The sequence below is a fragment of the Triticum urartu genome, chromosome 1A, assembly GCF_056163025.1.
Source record: "Triticum urartu cultivar PI428250 chromosome 1A, HENAU_Tu73, whole genome shotgun sequence".
NCBI classification, from domain to species: Eukaryota; Viridiplantae; Streptophyta; class Magnoliopsida; order Poales; family Poaceae; genus Triticum; species Triticum urartu.
The window spans coordinates 546,340,926-546,361,786 of record NC_141873.1 but is presented as its reverse complement, the minus strand read 5'-3'; the positions used below and the strand labels follow the sequence as shown (position 1 = coordinate 546,361,786).

At 42.5% G+C, this 20,861-nt stretch overlaps 1 protein-coding gene across 2 annotated transcripts; it reads right to left on the bottom strand.

The window, feature by feature from the left end:
• Positions 1 to 10,420: 10,420 nt before the first annotated feature.
• Positions 10,421 to 13,288, bottom strand: LOC147992484 (putative histone chaperone ASF1A). 2 transcript variants are annotated; one of them, XM_087530647.1, is made up of 4 exons: positions 13,030 to 13,288; positions 11,595 to 11,710; positions 11,006 to 11,403; positions 10,421 to 10,776 (listed from the first exon to the last, which is right to left on the bottom strand). In XM_087530647.1, the coding sequence occupies exons 1-3, from the start codon at positions 13,136 to 13,138 to the stop codon at positions 11,026 to 11,028; spliced, it is 603 nt and encodes a 200-aa protein (XP_087386773.1). In that variant the 5' UTR covers positions 13,139 to 13,288; the 3' UTR covers positions 10,421 to 10,776; positions 11,006 to 11,025. The 2 variants fall into 2 exon arrangements, with proteins under 2 accessions (XP_087386773.1, XP_087386768.1); XM_087530642.1 differs by lacking the exon at positions 10,421 to 10,776 and having other exon boundaries at positions 10,855 to 11,403.
• Positions 13,289 to 20,861: the final 7,573 nt, after the last annotated feature.

The window sequence follows — 20,861 nt, the reverse complement described above, 5'->3', positions numbered from 1 at the left end:
AACGAGTTGACAAGATTTTCTTATTTTTTATATCATTTATCCAAATATCACATAACTCACGCGGCCCACCCCTCCCTAAATCCCGCGATTATAGCTCCGCATTCTAACCACCCGGGCCGTCCACACCTCCCACGACCGCTGCAAGATCAGATCGGAGACGCCGGTCGCCCACGGAATACAGGAGTCGGCGGCCACCACTCGCCGCCCACCGACAACGTGATCTGAGGGGTCGGACGTCAGTGTTCTTCTCGCCGCCTCCTCCTCGCGTGAACGCGCCGTTTTTCCTTTGCGCCGTCGACCGTGCTATACCGGCACTTATAGTTTGCGACGCACTAACCGCCGCCATCTACTCGGCGGCACCGTCTCCGAGATAAGGTATTACCTGATCGTAACTCTTTATAATCGTTCTCCGCTGCTCCTTTAGTAGTTGAACCCTCATAGGTTTTGCACCCAAATAGGTTCTATGCTTAAACCCATAAGTGGATCATATGTTAAATGACCCAGTTAATTTTGTTAAAATTAATTCGCTGCTAATTTTGTTATACATTTTCCAATTTTGTTCAAATTAATTGAGCCGGATTTTATCATTGCATATGAGCCAGCAATGTCAGTTTCAGATACAAACCTTCATAATGGAGAAAAGCCCATCTCCGAAATTACCGATGCGGTAATTAATTGACTGTTTGTGTACAATCGTTTCGTACACATAATTCATGTGTACTCAGTATAATTTAATGGCATGTAACAGGAACTCGCCGAAAAGCATGGTCATATGAAGTTAGTATGCTCCCAGACAAGGTTCGGAAAAACCATGAAACTATTGTCACCAGACCACAAAAAGTACATCATATCAGAAACCAGTCTTGGCGGTCTAACCCAGATGCATGAAGTGACTCTACGGTGCATAATGTTGGTTAGACTAGCCAAGAGCATAGATATGGACACGCAATCCATTACCATCGGTAAAACGCCAATTCCTATAACAAAAGAGGACGTGCAGTGTATATTTGGCATTCCGATAGAAGGGGAGGATATAGAGCCACATCTGGAAATGCAAACCGACACAGAATTGTTTACTGCCTATGCAAACAATGGGAAAATTTTGATTTCTGACATTGAAACGGCGATCCGAGCTTCCAAAGCCCCAGACGGCGATTTTCTGAGACGGTTCATTCTGTACGCAATTGGTACTGTTCTAGCACCAACAGCACAACATTATGTGGACTCGAAATTTCTCAACCTTGTTAGAGATCTTGAAAACCTTCGGAAATTTAACTGGGGATGTTTCACACTTAATCACTTCTTCAAGTCCGTTCACAAGTTTAGAAATCGAGATCACGTAAATCTACAAGGAAATCTAATTCTGCTCCAGGTTAGTGCTAGATCACTACTTAATGTCCTTTAATTATTGTTCTGTTGCATATCTGTATGGTGATGAACTAATTTATTGTGTAGTATTGGTACTGGGAGCACGTGCGTAGTGGCCGATTGATGTATGCTTCTAGACCCCCTCCATTGATCGCACGATGGGATGAAATGATGGCTACTTTAAGAAGCGATGCTTACGAGAAAGGTGGTCTTCATAACGGGCTGGTACCTATCTACAATTGAACTTTCTATATCCGATTTCTTTATTTGGTACTAATGGTTCATTATATTTTATAAAAAAAAGGCTGTCATGGAAATTTGTGCTCCTCAACGACCGTCCGAGAATTCAAATAATTTTCCAAGAAAAAAGATGAACATGTGCATCAACATGATTCGTATCGAGCACCATCACAAGGACATCAATTTAGTAGCCAGCAAGTATGTACTCCAAAGACTATTTTTTTTGCAATATCACAAATAGGTGTCATGGAACCTCATTCATTTAGCTATTGTTATCAACGGGGTTTTATTTTGTTTACACAGATTGACATGGTAGTTGAAGCCATGAATGCACGCATTGCTGATCATGAAAAGAAGGTAGGCAGGAAGTTAATGGAAATTGAGCATAGATTTGATGTCAAATACCAGACGCTAGGTGAAGACTTGATCGACATGAAGACTAAAACTGGCACTAATCCTAGGTTGTCGAAGGCCGGGGACAAAATTAAAGACTTAAGGAGGGAACTCCATGTATGTCATACTGTGCATTTTGTATTTTGTATGAATATGTTCCTTCATGTTCATTATTGTTTGCATTGTTACAGGAATTAAAATATGAATTTACAAGCAACCGACAATCAGTGTCACAGAAAGGAGGCGTGCAGGTGATCAATATGGCCCAACACGTTAATATCTAAAAGTAACAAACTAATGATGAACTACCTTTGTTCATTGTAGGATCAAGTCAATGTGTGCAATTCATCCCTGACAGGAACTCCTAGGGCTGGCCAATTCACGGCAGGGACTTCGACTACACCAAGTGCAAGACATGTGACGGAAAACAATGAGGAAACACAATTAACTCCGATGAAGCCTGTCTTTGGTAATGATTACAAGTTCACGAATGAGGACATAGAGACAGCCGTTTACATCCGCGGAACATACGACCCTGTTGAAATAGCTAGAATCGGAGACATTACCCTCACAGCAGAAAATATGAAGCGAAATTTGGACGACAAATACATTTATGGTGATGTAAGCCCATTATACTCTATTCTACATCATTACTGCAACTAATGTCTTATTATTGTATGATTGAAAATTTGGCAGGTTATTATGGCATATGCTCGCATTAGCCAAATTGAGAATGATAGTACCTCAATCATATCCCCTCAAGAAACCGAAAAGCTGCTACGAATGAAGGGGGTGGTTCCTGTTGGACGTGCAGCCTCATGGTTAGCTCGTGTAGCAGAAAAATTTGTAGGGCGCCGAAAGGTACACTTTTTCCACACTTTCATAGTTTACGTACACACTGTACATGACAAATTTCAGTTCTCAACCCAACCCAAATTTTACTGCAGGTGCATGTCCCACTGAATGTACACCAAAACCATTGGATGCTAATGATGTTTAATTTTGACAAAAAAGAAATTCAGACTCTGAACTCCATGAATTATCATTGCGACAAGACCAAGGAAGATTCTCTTGTAAGTGTTCTCTTGCTGCCTCTTTTGATCCGCATGGAACATGAGCTCCCAAAGTACTGTAACCCTATGTATAACTCATCGTACCCTAGGTGGACTCGATTCAGTTCTGCATTGACGAAGCTGTCAAGAATGGGTTGATATCACCAGCTAAGAACATCAATTTTGCTGAATGGACCAAAAAACGCTATGAGAACATACCACAACAGACCGATGGGTACGCATGGCCTCATAAATTATTATTTGCGTACATGAATAAGATTACTGATCTTTAACTAAACATCGCAGGACTTCCTGTGCGGTTTGGACACTGCAGTACATGTTGTCATGGAACGGGGATGAAATGACCGATATTTTGAACCAGGTAATTGAATGCCTAATTTAAATTTGTACTTTGTTTAGCTTGAAAGCTAGGTTGACGTAAGTGTCGGTTATCCAATATAGGCAAGGATAGATATTTTCAGGTGGAAAATATGTATAGTCTTACTGCATTCAAATTGCAATGCGCTTCGTCTCGAATCATATAAGTTCCCCATAACGGTTAGCGCTACATCAAGAATATATCATTTATTTCATAAGTCTCATGATTAGAACTAACGCAGCACTCTCTCTTATACAGAAGGAGGTGTACGATGCCCAACAAGCAGTTCTACCTGATGGTTCAGAAGACGACGTACAATTAGTCAACAATCCTGATGGTTCCAATGAACCCGACACATCCAACTCCCAGAAAGATACCGGTGCACCCAACTCCCCCAAAAATGGTGCACCCAACTCCCCCAAAAGGAAGAGAGCACGTGGACGCCCGAGAAAGCTAGTCGATCCCGAGGAAGCAGCAAAAACAAAGAGTCTTAAAGAACTGAAACTTAAATTTGACAGCAAGACCATAGCCAACCAAGTGTCTTCGTTACCATCACGGTCACGCAGAGAGCATAAACCAGCACCAGCTTTATTGAGCCCATTCAAACACAAATAGGTAGCATCAATTGATCATCAATTCATACATGCTCATGCTCATGCTCATGCTCTACTTTTAGCATCATTTGATACACGTTTAGTTCTTATCAGAAAGTGGAAATAGGTACTTTTGGCAATCTTGAGCATCCTCTACTTATTGCAATATCTAATGCATCATCAGTACAAAGCTTGATTTGGCAATAGGTGGAATCGGCAGTCATTTGCATGCTTTAATTTTGTCAAAAATTAATGCATAGTTCAGTTGTAACTGCTCATAGATATGGTAGGAACATACTGAGTTATACACTAAACATAATCATGCCAAGCTATAACTACCATAGTCATATTATTAGAGTTCCTAGCATGCATCACCGTACGGCAGAATAACACAGCAACCATAACATAGACCACCGTACGATACTTGAGTTGCTAAGGCCTTGTACAATGCAAGGTGCTTAGGGGAGTTGCTTACAGAAATAAATCAGGCTTTTCTTAAGCACAGGTGCTTATTTGTACAGGGTAGACGCATAACTAGGCGTCTCTCCTGTAGAAATAGGCACCGGTGCTTCAGAAAAACCATGTTTATTTTTCTAAGCACCACCCTAAGCATCTAGCATTGTACAAGGCTTAACATGCACCACCAAAATAGTATTAACAACTTGGAACACTAAACCAGAGTAGCAGCAAACTCTTAACATAAACGGCAGATCAACCACCGCTCAGCATAGGTTCAGACACACCATAAGACATCAATTTTAGAGTCGAACAACAAAGAAACATAGATAACATAAGAGGACACGGCGGCCCTGGGGCAGCAGCAGCACTCTAGCAGCACATCACTTCTCTCCCTTCTTCAATGCATGTTGTAGGGCTCATTGACTTTGACAATCTCGAGGAAGCGTGCGTAGGCCGCATGTTTAGCCAGAGTACTGGCACTACGCTTCTTACCATGTCCATTGCCAGTGTTGAAGGCATGCTGGATCATGCCATCTATGCCGCCACCGATCACCTTGCAACAGAAAGGGCACCCAATCTTGCCAAAGAAACGGTACTTGATCTTCCGAGCAATCAGATGCCTCAGGGTGTACCGGCTCTTGTTGTGCCTGCTGTCCATGTTGTAGTCCACGTCGTCGTCATCCTCCCGTGAATTAGTGAATAGTCCACATAGAAGAACTCAGCTAATCTATTATGGTACATTGCCTTTAATTACAATGTTTTGAAAGTACACATGTGTAACATGGCAACTATCTATTTGCTAGAAATAAGGCGTATGTGCACATACATAATTGAGCCAAAGAAATTGACATGCATAAATATGGACGGTGGAATAGTTGCATTTATAGATTAGTGCACAAGTAGTACATAATTAACACATGAAAGACTTCATGAAGTGGCTTGATTTAATGATATTTGATACTTGTTACAGGTGTAATTCTGATTGGAATCAGAAAAATGGCTTCATTACACACCTCCATGTTTCACACAAGGGGGGTTTGTTCTATCTACTAGAATGAAGAAACCATTATTCTTTCTGACAGCGGCAATACTGCTTCTCCAACATTGTTAGACCCTGATAAGTTTCAGAAGGAAATTGGTAAAGGAGCTATGGGGTGTCTCACTGCTCATATTGTTGAGAGATGTGGGTGTGATCATCTAGATAACATACTGTGGAAAATTGGCTAGATGAAATGTTTTGATTTTTTGGTATCCAGTGGATATGTAGTGTCAGCCCATAATTATTAAGGGAGCGATCACTTCCTTTGCAAAATGGAAATCTGTATAGAATTTGCAAATGGATCATCTATGAACATGTGTGCAAACTAATCATCTATGAACATGTGTGCAAATTAATTCATCTACATAAACTAAAATGAATCAGGAACTGCAGCATTTTGTCACTGTCCTGGGGAAGCCAATGGTGTGGCACATGAGATCGCTAGAAATAGCTATGAGAATCCTGCCATATATCCATTGTTTAACCCACTTTTTTCATTAATGTATCCCTGCCATGAACATTTTCTTGTATTTGGGTTCATTACCCCACTTCTTTCATTAATGTGTCCCTTGTGAAACTTATGCTCATCTAGTTAACAAGACAAACCCCAATGCCATGAAAAAACAGAGTATCTGCTGGAATCAGAATGTGAATCAGATTTTAAAATCCAGATCCAACATGAAGATCTATGCTAGATCCCTACAATCCTACATACGTACAACTAGCACGCCCAAATGAATTTGATGCTCATCTAGTTAACGAGAAAAACCTCAATGCCATGAAAAAAACCAGAGTATCTGCTGGAATCAGATTTAAAAATCCAGATCCAACATGAAGATCTATGCTAGATCCCTACAATCCTACATACGTACAACTAGCACGCCCAAGTGAAATTGATGCTCATCTAGTTAACAAGAAAAACCCCAATGTCATGAAAAAACAGAGCAAAAAATAGAGTAATACCTCAGATAGCTCGTCGATGGCATCCTCCTCGAATTCGCTGCCCTTCCTGCAATCTACGTCGAACTCCTTTATGGCGTTCTCCTCGTAGAGCTCATCGATTTCGTCATGCACCTGGCGCTTCAGCCTTCTCATCTCCTCCTCCTCCAAATCTTCCCCGACCTTGTGCTCGCCGACGGGTGCCTCGACGGCTGCGATGGCAGCGGGAGCAGGCACATCGGTCGCTGCACCGCCAGCTTTCACCGCTATGGCGGACTCAGGCGCTCCACCCACGGCAGCAGCCTCGTCCGCCGCATCTTGACGCCCGCGTTTCATCGTCGGTCGAAGACAGGAGGAGGGAGGCGTAGGAAGGGAGGAGGGAGGCGTAGGAAGGGAGGAGGGTGGTGAGGAAGGAGAAGAGGGTGGTGAGGTGGTGAGGAAGGAGAGAGGGTGGTTAGGTTCGAGAGAGGACGAGGGTTTTCTACCCGATTTGGGAAAGAAATGCACTGCTCCTGCCTCTTGGAGTTACCGAGGCGCCGCGGGTGCCGATTTGACTTGACACACCCACCCGGCCGTCCCCATTCCACGCGGGGACGTGGCGGTCGTGCACCTCCTGCGGTTTGCCATCAATTGCTATCGGTCTCACAAGTGGGTCCCCTTGTCATCCACACAACCGCTTAAAATAAAGCGGTTTTTTCTGTATGGATTTTCTAAGGTTTTTGCAATGATAAAATGCTTAAAACACTTCTGACATGTTGTGATGTTTTCGGTAATAAATGGTCTACTCGCTGGGATTATTCCACTGTGTGATGTTTTCTACGTGCCAGGTTGTAGTATGAAATGCTAACTGTTCTATATGGTAGTGGTTGGTCTCTAATTGGACCAAAATGTTGAACTAGTATCAATGGTAGAGGCGTTTCGTTGTGCGCCACATCCAACAGTTCACATAATTAATTATCCAAAGATTAAGGTATCAAACCCTTGGTCATACATAGCAACATTTCGTTCCTAAAAATTAAGGTACTTCCACATTCAAACTAACTAATACTACAAATTCGAAGGAACTACTTAATACATTAACAGCACATAGGGAAGTAGCCCTGGTCCAACGGCTTGAGAAAGGACGAACAGAAGCTGAAAGAAGAAGGATCAGCCAGTAGCAGCACCATCAGCCTCCCAGCCTCACAACTTCAGCCAGGCTGGTGAACTCCAGGTTTTTTCCTGCAAAACACACATGGGATGTTGGAGGCAAGAAAATAAATATGCCAGGGGTCTTGTCATGGCGTCTAATCGCACGAAATGCTAGTACAAATGATGGAGAACAAAACATCCAATCTGAGCAAATTCATAGGAGTTATAGATCCATGGATACCATCAAGAAAAAATGCTCAGTTTTAATTCAGACACAAGACTTGGTAAAAACATGCATATTCATATCAGCAACATTGATATGGCATCTTTGCAAGCTTAGGTCAGTGACTTGTCTTGTGTTTCATGGCATGACAATAATTTTAACAATAAATAGACATGAAATTGACCCAAACTCATTTACAAAGTTAGGCCATATGATGCATGGATTAATTCACAAATAAATGACAAAATGCCAACTTTGTATAGAATTTGCAGTACTGAAATATTTCAGTGTGTACCGGTGTGTACTGAAACTGCAGTAGTGAAATAATTCAGTGTGCATCGGTGTGTACTGAATTGTAGTAACGAAATATTTCAGTGCCTACCAGTGTGTACCGAAATATTTCATTGTCTACCACTAGAACATTACAAATTTTGCCTAGGGCAGTACCGAAATATTTCAGTGCCTACCGGTGTGTACCGAAATATTTCAGTCTCCACCACTACAACATTACAAATTTTGCCTAGGGCAGTTCCAAAATATTTCAGTGCCTACCGGTGTGTACCGAAATATTTCAGTGTCTAGCACTAGAACATTACTAATTTTTCCTAGGGTTCATATGATGCCTAGGGTTCACATACATCATAATCCATCCTCCAAATCCATATACTCAAATATTCATGCAATTCATTGAGATTAAAATGCCATCTAGCATTCCCTTTCTGAGCTATTACGATCAGTATCACCACGATGTAAGCACGAGCAGTAGGAAGATGAGGAGTGGGGAAGCTTACTCTAAACATAGCTACCGCCGCCGTTCAGACGAGGAGAACGGCGAGGGAAGCGTGGAGAATGGCGGGGAAGCGAGGTCGCGACCACTGTCCTCCTCATCTTGCGCTTCGGAGTCTCCGGTGACTCGGTTGGAGGCTGCACAATCTGCAACGGCACCTCGTGCACGGTGGGTTCCTGATCCAGTTGATGCTCTACCCTGGATCTGAACGCCCACCACCTCCGCATGGTCCACTCGCTGGACGAATTGGCCTGCTCCATCGCCCAGAGGAGGATCTCGATCTTGTGAATCGGTTGTGCGGGCGGGGGGCAAAGCTTTGCCCTCTCCTTCTTCGTCAATTTCTTGAGAGTGGCCATTGCCGTCCAGCTCATCTGCCTTGTGTTGTCAAACCAAGAACGGATCTCCCTCAACCTGGCCAACTTGACCTGGTCGCCGCCGACGATCTGCACGAAGTCGGTGTTCTCGCCGCCGGCCATCAGCTCGATCTGCCAATTCTTGCTTCGATGGAAGAAGGGGTGGGGTGGGTGGGGGCGGGGGCGGGGGGGGGGGGGTTGCCTGAGTGGAGCGAAGTTGCAGCGGCAAGAAGGAGGAGATGACTGCGGTGGACTTGGAGGAGAGGGAGGAGATGGCCGCCGATGAGTAATTGTGGAATGTGTAGCACCATGGCGGCGGTTATGCATTCGACGAGAGGGGCGGCGCGTGCAAATTTTCCTAGGACTAAACTGCCCCTAGATTAAAACGCGACCCCACCTTGTCACGAGTACCGGCCCCACACGTTTTAGTACTTTCACGTACTTTCATCGGAGTACTACCCAGTACTTCGTATTTTTCTGCCGTTAGATCGACATCAACGAACGGTTCTAAAAAAGCCCAACCACTCTAAAACTTGTAAAAATAAAAACATTTGCAATACCTAATAGATAAAATATGAAACTACTTTTCATGATGGATCAAACGATATAAATTTCATATTGCGGATACTGATATATTTTTCCAAAAACTGGGTACTTGTTTGACTTTTGAAAAAACAAATACACCTTATATAAAGGAACGGAGGGAGTATGTACCACAAAAAGCATATCATTTGCAACTTATTTTGAATACGAATCTAGTGATAGTTCTGTATCATATGACTCATATTTTGTGAGTCAAATTTCTAGTCAAATTTAGGCTAAAAATTTGATGGGTGCTAATAGACCCAGATGGAGGGATCTCGGTACCAATAGATCACTTTGGCCCTTCTAAATATACCTATACTGACTGGTGTGTCTATTTATTTCATGACTGCGAACGATAAGAGGTTGATTGGCCTTTGAATTGGAGATGCTCACCTCTGTAAGTGGGACTATTTGCTATATTGAGTTATCTGTTCCTGAATATATTAGAAGTAGCGTTAATATGGTATTAAGAAATTATTGGGGGGCTGTTTGAACTGGAGATGCTAGTGCAGTGATGTTTCGTTGTAGAGTTTCGAATGGCGATGATGTTTCATCCCATCATTCCACGTTCAATGGTCGATGAGGTTTGGCAATCAGGGAATATAAAGCCTTGACCATTGATGTACTACTCTGGAAGTAGCCGTGAGCAGTTTCGATTTGATCATGATTCTTTTTTTTTTTGGTATCAGCATGTTTATTTCATTTTGAATGTAGCTTAGATGGTCTAGGACACTCTAGGCCAGTTGAAGCTTCAGCTGTGCATGCAAGGGACACCAGACTCCGCTGTCCTAGCTTCAGTCTGGGGTCTGCCAAAGTTGACGTCATTAAAAAGTTTCAAAAATTATTACCGGCCAAGCCATCACCAAATAACAAGGGCACTTACAAAAAAAATGAGAAATAGTATCACAAAATATATCCTCCACAAATTGGACAAAAGGTTCAGCCTACTTTTTGAGCAATATTCAGTTATTCAATAAATTACTAGCTAAGTTTCAAAAGCATTCTGTAGTTACACTAACTATTTGACCACAATCATAGTAGATTCTTGACCCAGTTAGAATCTACACCAAAGAAAATTAAACACACCAGTAAGCAATTCACTGTGCAGACCAAAATATTGTCTCGGTAGAAAAACAGGTTAAAGTACTGTTTATCTGAAATAAAGCGGAACCCAGCATTTGCCAGATTGTGAACCATCAATGCAGTGGAAAACCTGGTGCAGCGCATTGCAGAATCTGCACCAAAGAGATAAAGCACGTCGGTTCAGGCTGAAGCATTCCAGTCTCAGTAGAAATCAAATATGTGCAACAAAATAGGCAGAAGTACTCTTTATCAAGAAATAGCTAGACACCCAACATTTGCAACACAACATATTGAGAAACGTCAACAACAGACCAGTACAATGCAGAACCACCACTCTCAATTCGTAACATTAAGACACCATAGAAGGCATGGAGAACAGACCGTAAGCACCACAACTCTGATCATTGGTCGGCGGCAATGGGGACGTTCTCTAGTGGCGCCATCTGTGGCTCTACTGGAGCCGTCTGTGGTTCCGGTGAAGTCGGCTGCTGCTGCTGTTCTGCATCCTGCTGTGGCTGTTCTGCACTCGTGCCGGGTTCAGGGTGGAAGTTGATGGGGAACTTGGTGACACGGGGCTTGTCGGCCAAAATGTTTCTCTGCACCCTGTCAAGCAATAGCTTTGCTGGGGGCTCTTCTCTCAGCTGCTCCTCGTCGTAATCGTTGTTCACATAATAACCCACCCTCATGAACTCCTGACCCACGTAGGAGCATGTCAATAGCAGCACGGTGACACCAATGATGTCTTCTTCACGGATCTTTAAAGGGTCCGGTGGGTCAGCCTGGAATGGAAATGGAAAATTAATTTCTAGATGCATATTTAGTCTTTTAAACTATGAAGTTCTTTTTATAAGTAACAAAAGGCAAAATAGTGTGACGAATCAAGATTTGAATCTGTGCAAGGAATTCTAGGTTTACTGTCCATTATGAAGATATTGGACTTGACTGATCAATAAAGCACATCTGTTTTTACCTGGAAGACGAAACGGTAGGTCCCAACATTGACAGGTCCAACAAGCACGCTCTCAAGTTGCTGATCATAAGTTTCATCTTCAGCTGATCCAACATATGTGAGCTTCCATTCCAGATCTAACAGGTCAAACAACAAAAATCATCAATAGTTTAGCAAGTCTGTACCCTCAAGAATGAACATATAGCAATATCTGTTGTCCCCCAATAACATACGGAAATCAAAATCAGCACAACTTAGATGAAAATTGCCTTTGCTGCATGGAATAGAACATATCATAAAGACCTTAAATCATATACAGTATTAGTGTGATGTATTCCAATACAGGACAACAAATTATGCTATAATATGTTGACTGTGAGCAAACTACTAGCCTATTGAAGCAAAGGCAAATATCTCTGAAGTCTGAACTAAAGCACTGTTTCCTTGCTAATGATCCAGTCCCACACTACTGAATGGGTCTTGGCAGAACCGAAACAGATCACAGGAGAGAAGTCCCAGTGGACAAGTCAGAATGGTATAAAAACATGACTGCATACATTAGGGCAGATGTGATTTTGGTACAGCTACACTACTGCAGGATGCTTCACTATTTTCGAAGGAACAGGGATGCATATAATTAAGGTGGCTAGGAAGGTAGCACCAATGAACTGCCTAGTCTGCTGACAAATTTATTAATAAACTGCTAGGATAATAGATTCAGTCCCACCTGTATCAGGAATTAAGTGAAGGATATGATAATTTGGTCATTCAGTGAGGATGGTAGTTTTGTTTTTGTTTTTGCCAATATTCGTTATTCAAGTTTGCGCTATGTTTGTGCTTTCTTAACGAAAATTAGACGCTCAAGAGTGGGTAAAAGTACTCTAGAAAGACCATCTGACTATGTAAATGACAAGTTAACAGAAGAAAAACAAAATCCAAGTTCACTGCAATTTCAGCAAAAAAAAAAGCAGAGCAATAGCTTCAGACTTGGCTCCACAAAATCATCTGCAATCGGTTCTCTTGGTCAGGGATCAATATCTATCTAGTACGGCTAATCCAGAGGAGTAAATTGGTCCACCCGGTTTATGAATCGGCCTCTGAATCCAAGACGAAGCAGCGAGCAGAGCATTTCCGTCACACATGCAGGCCAGTCGTTTTTACCCAGTCACAGCTGCAGAAATCGCCAAGATGCACTGTACGAGAGGAAGACTCGGGGGAAAACGCGTATTTCGTGATATTCAGAAACGTGCACGGCACACCAATCGCTGTTACCTCTGGAGGCGACAGAGCAGAGCAGAACCGAACCGAAGGCCGCCGGCAAGGCTCGGCGGATTCGAGGACGGCGCCTCCTAAAACGAAACCCTAGCACGCCGCGGCCGCGCGCGAATCGGGGAGAGGGCGTACGGTGCAGAGAGGGGGGGAGAGGAGATGGGGGGACGGGGGGCGCGGGACGTACCGTCGTCGAGGGGGACGAGGCACTCGTAGGAGATCTCGAACTGGAAGGGGTTGAGGAAGGCGGTGGGGTTGTCCAGCACCGCCACGTTGGTGATGTTCACCGCGCTCATCGCCGCCGCCCGCCGACCCGACCGCGCTTGATATCAATCAACCCGAGAGGGATACGCGGCGGGTCGAGATCTTGCGGGTCCGGGCGGAGGGGGGTGGTGAATCAAGACGAGGAAGGAGTGGGGCGGGGCCTTTTTGGAGGAGGGAGGGAGGGAGGGAGCGCGGCGGGGGCGGGAAATGGGGATTTGGGTTGGCGGGAGACGATTTCGAGGGCGGCGGGACGGGGAAGCAGAGCCCTCCGCTGAAATCCTGGCTACTGAACCAACCGGGCCGAGACGGCGGGCTCCCCTGCCCACCTACGTGCGGCTCGGAAACCCCTATTTGCCGCTGGTTGCGGCAAATTGTCTTTTTTTCCTTCTTTTTTCATCTAAACTAGTAAGTGTGCATGTGCAACGCACGTCTATTTAAACTAACTAGATGATACCCCGCACCGTTGCTGCGGGAATTTGTAGTGATGTACAGGAGAGGATTTATGGAGTGAGTAAATAGTGAAACTACGAAATGAAATATATAAGTGCATGTCTATTTGAACCTTTGATAGAATGATATATAAAGTTAGAAGTTTTTTTATTGTGGTTGATATGTGCATTGGTAATGTACTGGTATATTCAAAAATATCATTGATTGTATTAAGCTTAATTAATGATAAAAATTCATATCATTCATACCTTGGTAGTTCTTTATTGAGTAAGAACTTGTGCCCAAAAAATCGAGATTGCCACATTAATCGCTGTTTATTGTTGGCGAAGTGAACATCATTGGCTGCACCGTGCTAACAACCCAATTTATTGAACTCTTATATGCTTAAATACAATAATAATGTATACATGAATATCATAGGAAAGGTTATCCTGTAATATAGGAAGCTTATCCTGTAGTATAGTAGGGTAACATAATATTTGAGTAGCAATTGAGACCGATGTTGTATGTCGGGCAGCATAAATATTTATCTATATCATCATGTCTCACTTCTCTAATAGAAGCCAAATCTCACAGAAAATCTCATCAAATGCAGCCGGAGATACATTGAAGAAATGTGTCAATGTCTCAGTGGTGGCCCTCTCAATGTATTTGTTGTATGGTGCAACATGTTTTCCAGGCACACTTCAGATGTGATGCAGGCGCTATGATAGTCTTCCCATGCTGCATTAATAGCAAGCTTGAAATGAATATATTCCGAACTCTCTCGAACAAATTTCCTGGAACATATATATCATCTCTGAAACATGAAAGCCAAATAGATTTCTGGAATGAGTACCGTATATATAATACAACCACAATGCCTTCACATCAAAACTGCACAAATAATTGGAAAATAAGTGTTCTCATACCACATTTACTGAATGTTCCAAGGTACATGCAACATATTGTGCAAATCCAAAGAAACATATAAAACTGGAAGACAATGACCAGATGATATCAAAAGGAAGCACCATATACGTATTGAAAGAGCAATATACAGTCTATGCTTTTACATATTTACATGCAGAGAACAAATATATATAACAAGCCAGTAGATCATCAATGGATAGCAACACAAAAGGCATCGGATAAATGGTGAGAAATCAACGGACAAATTAACGGTGAGAGAAATGATCTGGTGCACAGGCGCGAGAGTATCTGCAGGCTGATTTCATGAAGCGAAGGTGAGTGAATATTTCTCATGCAGGCCATTGATTAACTAAGAATAGAAGTACTCCGGAAGTCCAGGTCAACATGTTGGAATTTAAGCAACCATCAGATGGCATGAACAACATCAGCTCGGGAGCCTAAACGGAGGAGAATTAAAGTCGATTGAGAACAACTTGGTCGTCTTGATCACCACTTGCACGAGCTCAGATCGACAAAAAGGAAAAATTGCAGTCGCACCGGAGTTGAGAGCCGTCGAAGGCAAGGGACCGTCGGTCGCGCCGTAGTCGGAGAGCCATGGAAGGCGAGGGAACTGGTGGTCGCGCCGTAGTCGGAGAGCCGTCAGAGGCGAGGGGGCCGGTGGTCGCGCTGTAGTCGGAGAGCCGTCGAAGGTGAGAGAACAGGTGGTCGCGCCGGAGGAGCACACAGGGAAGGGGACCACAATTCGAGATAATCCCGCGGAAAGCCGGCGGAGAAAACCAGTGGCTGGGGGTATGTCTCACACGAGACAGTTGTGGCATGGGAGAACGGCGGAGAAGGCATGGAAGATGAGATGTGCAGCTGTAAAGCCCGGTCTGTTCGCTGGAGAGAAAATGCGGTGGGGAGGAGATTAAGATGAGGCATCTAGGCTCTTAGGCTGCCTCATCCGTTTCAGAAATCAGAAGACGAAAGAGGAAACGACTTTTAGGGGATGGTGCCTACTAAAAAAATGAATGAAACTTCTTGTTGGCTAGCTTGTGCTCGGTAATGGAATGCATGCGGGCAATAGTTGCTGATGTGGCTGGATGCATTGACGTGGGTAGATGCATGTCAAGATAAATAGGGGTGGGATGAGTGGGACACTGTGGTGATGTGGATAGCTTGCATGTTAAGATAATTGAGAAAGTGGGGATGACCTTCTTAAGTATATAGGATAAGTGTGCACACGCAATACGCATCTATTTGAATCTATTTGGATTAACATATTATGATAAACTTAATACAAGACAATTTATTCATAAATTTGAAATTTTTCTATAAAGTACACGATCTCTTATTTTCAACTCGTATAAATAATTTGAAATATCGTTTCTCCTTAATCAACATCTCTCCTGTATTAAAAGACCACCCACTTTTCTTAATGTATAAAATTCAAAATTATTTAGAAGATTCATCATGATTTTTCATATGCACACATTTATGCAAGTATAGTCACACATGAAAATGTCACTTAGGACAAGTTAAAGAACCGTTTCAGTGCCAACAAATTCCAGTCAAGAATTACACAAGATCGTCATGAACATATACAAAGAGAAGTGACCTCTCTTTCTCCGAGATTGATTGAACAACAAGTTTTTGTATATATCTATCCGACACTATTACATATATACAATATAACATCTCTTATAATCCCTAACATCTAAAATCAATTTCAATTTCCACATGGCATTCCCCATCTTTATGTATGACATGGTCAAGAAAGAATCCCGCCAATTCCTCTTGAATTGCTCGTATGCGATCATGTGGTATGAGTTCATTCCGCATCTGTCACATCTAATTTAAAGAAGAGGGTCAATACATACATATGAAAGAAACTCAACACAATTGATGGTAATAAAATAAAATTGTGAATATTGTTTATGTACTAAATGACATGAGAATTACCATGATCACAAAATATCCTACATTCATCATCATCATAATCAACATGCAGTTTTTGCTTCTCTTGTATGTAGTCCAAGTTTTCTATCAGGAAAACATGTTAACTCAACTGCAGATAAGGACGGTATGAAAATACTCATGTAAAATTACAATTGCCATGTATCTGCTGGATAAACAAATACACTTATGCAAACTTCAGGCTTTTTTTAGTAAACTTATGCAAACTTTTGAGTTTTTTTAGTGAAACGTAATTTCATGACTGCAAGTAAGGTCTTGGTTCAGCGAATTTGTCTGTGAGTTCACTATGTAGTCGTGAGTTGGCCATATAATAACCGGTAGTCAGTATTTAAAAAAAATAGGGATGTCTGTTACAAGTACGCGAAAATCAGTGAAAAAATAAAGAAAGAAAGAAAGAAGGCGAACGTCTCTGTGTGTGCTCCAGCGCTCCTCTGTTTCTCATTGCCTCATCTCTAGTTCCTGTACTTCTAGATGTGCCACCACCGGCGAGGTAGCGATGACAGTAAAAAAACAACACTCGATACTTACCTGATTAATGCGTGCGTGTGGTGCGTTTACGTGAAGGCGAGTGTCTCCGTCGTTCAGGCCTGCGAGCGGCCACGGCGACCGTGTCCTCTCACCAGCTGGGCGGCATTGTCGACGTAGGTGAGTCAGTCGTCCAGCTTTGAGGCGGCGGCCTCCACGCATCGGGATTAGCTTTGGACGACGTCGTCCACGCGCGACTACCGGACAAGCGTGTCCAATGGATCATCATGCGTCAGAGCTGAGGGAGTCGGCGGTGGCTTCAGGCAAGTGAGATGGGGCCGTGATTAGCTTCACCTGTTGCACAGTGGCCGAGACCTGCACCGCCCTGGGGACGATGATGGTTGGCGACCAGGCGAATCTGCAAGCATGGCTGTGGGGGAAGATTTTTTTGGCCCGTTTATACTGGTCCAAGATACTCAGCGTTGCCCCACCTGAAGGACCTCGGCGGTGGGTGGTTGTCAGCGTGGGTGTTGTGGATGGAGCTGAAGTCGACACGGATGCCGGTAGTTCCCGGAGAGCATGCGCAGGATGTGGACGAAGTCGTTGCAGTCAGTAAAAGTGTGTTCGGAGGAAGCCGCAGCTCCTCCTCGCGTGTCTCCCATTGTGGCTCGCTTGGGTGGTGGGCTGGTGACGGCTGGCGACTCGCGATCACGATTCCCTGATAGGAGACGATAGGATGCGCTCATGATTAGTTTCCTAATAATTAGATGCGTTCGTGGTTAGTTATCTAATAGGATGCAGCCATGATTAGTTTCCCAATAATTAGATGCGTCCGTGATTAATTTCCTAATATGATGATTCGTAATTATTTTCTTAATAATAGGATGCGCGCGTGATTTTTTTTCCTAATAATAAGATGGGTTTGTGATTAGTTTCCTAATAATTAGATGTGTCCGTGATTAGTTTCTTAATAGGATGTGTCCGTGATTATAGTTTCCTAATTGACCAGGCTTGGACTTTCATATTTTCCTCCATGGTGGAGTACGGTCAGTCAATGTAAATTGCTAAGTGCACAAAAAGAACAGATTCGGTTAAGGCTAGCCGTTAGATTAAATTTAGTGGGACTAATCATGCGGTGGTAATATATCCGTGTACATTTTGTGGGGTATATTTAAAAAAGATAATGTTTGCTCTTTTATAAGTACTATAGAAAAAGGCAAATTGTCTTTTTTTTTTCTTTTGACCAATGCGGCGAATTGTCGAGTCTACGCACAGGCAGAGAAGAGCGAGCGTCTGAGCGATCCGGGTTTTGGGAACCTTTGGAGGTTTCCAGCCGTCTTTTTTTTCTTTTTCTTTTAGTGTTTCTTTTTCCCTGTTCCTTTTCTCTCTCTCTCTTTTTCTTTTCTACTTTTATTTCCTTTCCCTGTTTTTATTTTTCTTTCACTTCTCAACAAATGCTCAGAAACTTAAAAAATGTTTGCATTTTTAAAGAAATTGTTCGATGTTTTGGAAAATGTTCTGTTTTCAAATTTTAATAAGAAATTCCAAAAAATATAATTTCAACAAATTGTCCGCTTTTTCTCTAAGAAATTCGGAAAATCAGAAACACTTAGAATTCCAAAAAATGCTCGCGTCTTTTCAATATTGTTCACAAATACAAAAAAATCATGTTTCAAAAAATAAATTGCAAAATCAAAGTACATGGAATTGCGCAAAAATGCTTGCTTTTTTGAAAAACTTGTTCATGTTTTCAAAAAAAGTTTGCGTTTTCAAAAACGTGTTCATGATTTCGAAAATTGTTCTCATTTTTAATTTTTTGGGTGTAAATATTTCATATGTATTAAAGAAAAGTATAATATGGATGAAAAATAGACATCAAAACATATTTTAAAAATAATATTGATCATGTATTTGAAAAATGTTAAACATGTATAAAACAAATGTTCATGATGTATGCAAAAAATGTAGAACGTGTATGAAGAAAAGTAGACATTAAAACATATATTAAAGAAGATGTTAACCATGTATAACTGAAAATGTTAAACGTGTAAAAAAATCCATAGCATTAATTGTTGTGCGGTGGAATCTATAATATAATGTGTTGTTTTTATTTGAACAAAAACATATTTATGATTATACCCTATAGGCAAGCATCCACAAATACAAAGGTGTAATTAAGATGGCATCTGACCATAGCATTGAACTTTAGGGTTCCAATAGCCCCTTATGCAGCAGTTCATAAACTTAGGGATTGGTAATTTCTGTCACTCCAACCACCCATCATAGATAAACTAATCACATATAGCTTTTCTCTAGGCCCTTACGGTGAAGTGATATGTAGTCGATGTTCGCACATCACAACTAAAGAACACCACAACATAATATCAAAACATTAAACTTTGTTTAACTTCACATTATTATACTAGGTCTCCGCAGCCCAAAGTATCCTGGCATACTCGGGTTTTTAAAAAGTAGTAGGGTCCAACTCTAAAGTTACACCACCAAAGATCCAACATAGGCCACATTCTGCTCATACCATTAATCAGTTGGAACATTCCTGACACGTAGCCAAGCTTTGTTAAAGGGACATGATGCACCCACATCATTCATCCAATGGGACAAACGAACCACTACTTTTCTATATTTCAATTCCATGTGATATCCTAAATATTAGGCACACTATACTTCCCTAAGATTGGGAATCTCAACTAAACTAAGTGAAACTGATAGCCCTAGTAATGTACCTCCATCCAGAAACAAACAAACTTTAAACTCATGCTCAATAGCTCTAGAAGTAGCACTCCCTCACAAGCATTGATAACCACACTACTACATCGTTCCTTAACTTTTTTTTAAGTATTGTAGTCAGGGAAATATAAGAACCCTAGGCCAAGAGACCGTAACCCACAAACAACCCAATGCATTCATAACACATGATTGTGTGACAAATCTGAGTAATATGACCAAGGTTGCTACATTGCTTACACCTAATCATAGGGTAATCAACAGGTAAGTGTCCATGAACACCACAGTTCATGCAATGATTGAACTTATCTTGAGAAGGAGCTTGAAGGTTCCTCTGCGACACCGGTTTGCTTTGTTGCGATCCAAGAATACGAACGTCGACATGAGCATCATTAATTCTAGTGCACTACTCTCCTTGAACCTCATAGGCCATCTTGTCGCATTGCTTGTTGATGGGATCTGGACCAAAATTACCAGAGTTTTGGTAAGATCCCTCTGGAGCTTCGTGGTACCAGTCATAATTGTGCCCCTGGGCCCGATCTGATTTACCTCTTCCCATCTAACACCCCCCGTTGTCGCGTCAGCCACCCTAGAACCATACTTCACCTTGAACGTCCATTGATCTCGATGGCGTGGTGGAGTCTAGAGGTGATGGAGTAGGAGACATATATTTGGCTACTTCTGCAATGAAACAAGGATCACTTGCAACCTTGCACGACCAAAACTCAAATGATTCGGCGGTAGGAGGAACATAAGCCAAAGCTCGTGGCGTTTCCAATTTGGACCGTCTTCGTCCTCTTGAATAGGCCACTCTATATGCCCTAGGTGTGTCTCTTTTGGCGGATGATTTCTTTTTTTGCGCCAAGATGAATGCAGATCCGATTTTTTTTGGAATCGTGTAGATCCAAATTTTGTTACAAAAACATGGCACCTTGCTTGGAACCAATTGTTGATTGCATGGAGTAGCATTTTCAAATTTAGAAAACCACCTTTCCTTGGTCGCGGATGGATGAGCATGACCCCGGTCAAAAGCTGTCAAACGTTGGCCCACCCAGCAGGATCCTCCATCCTCTTCAATAGACGCTCGACACGTTCCTAGCTCGTCGTTTAAAGCTCCAACCTTTCTATTGTCTTCCTTACCAACAAGACCCACCTCCGGCCGGCCTCAGTCCTCAGAGCGAGCGAGCGAGAGAGAGAGAGAGAGAGAGAGAGAGAGAGAGAGCGGCC

Excerpts from the sequence above, each read along its gene's own strand:
- LOC147992484 (XM_087530647.1), bottom strand. The coding sequence starts at position 13,138 with ATGAGCGCGGTGAACATCACCAACGTGGCGGTGCTGGACAACCCCACC. Across the intron at positions 11,711-13,029 it reads CCTCGTCCCCCTCGACGACG|ATCTGGAATGGAAGCTCACA; the intron begins GTACGTCCCGCG and ends TTGACCTGTTAG. Across the intron at positions 11,404-11,594 it reads CCTACCGTTTCGTCTTCCAG|GCTGACCCACCGGACCCTTT; the intron begins GTAAAAACAGAT and ends TTTCCATTCCAG.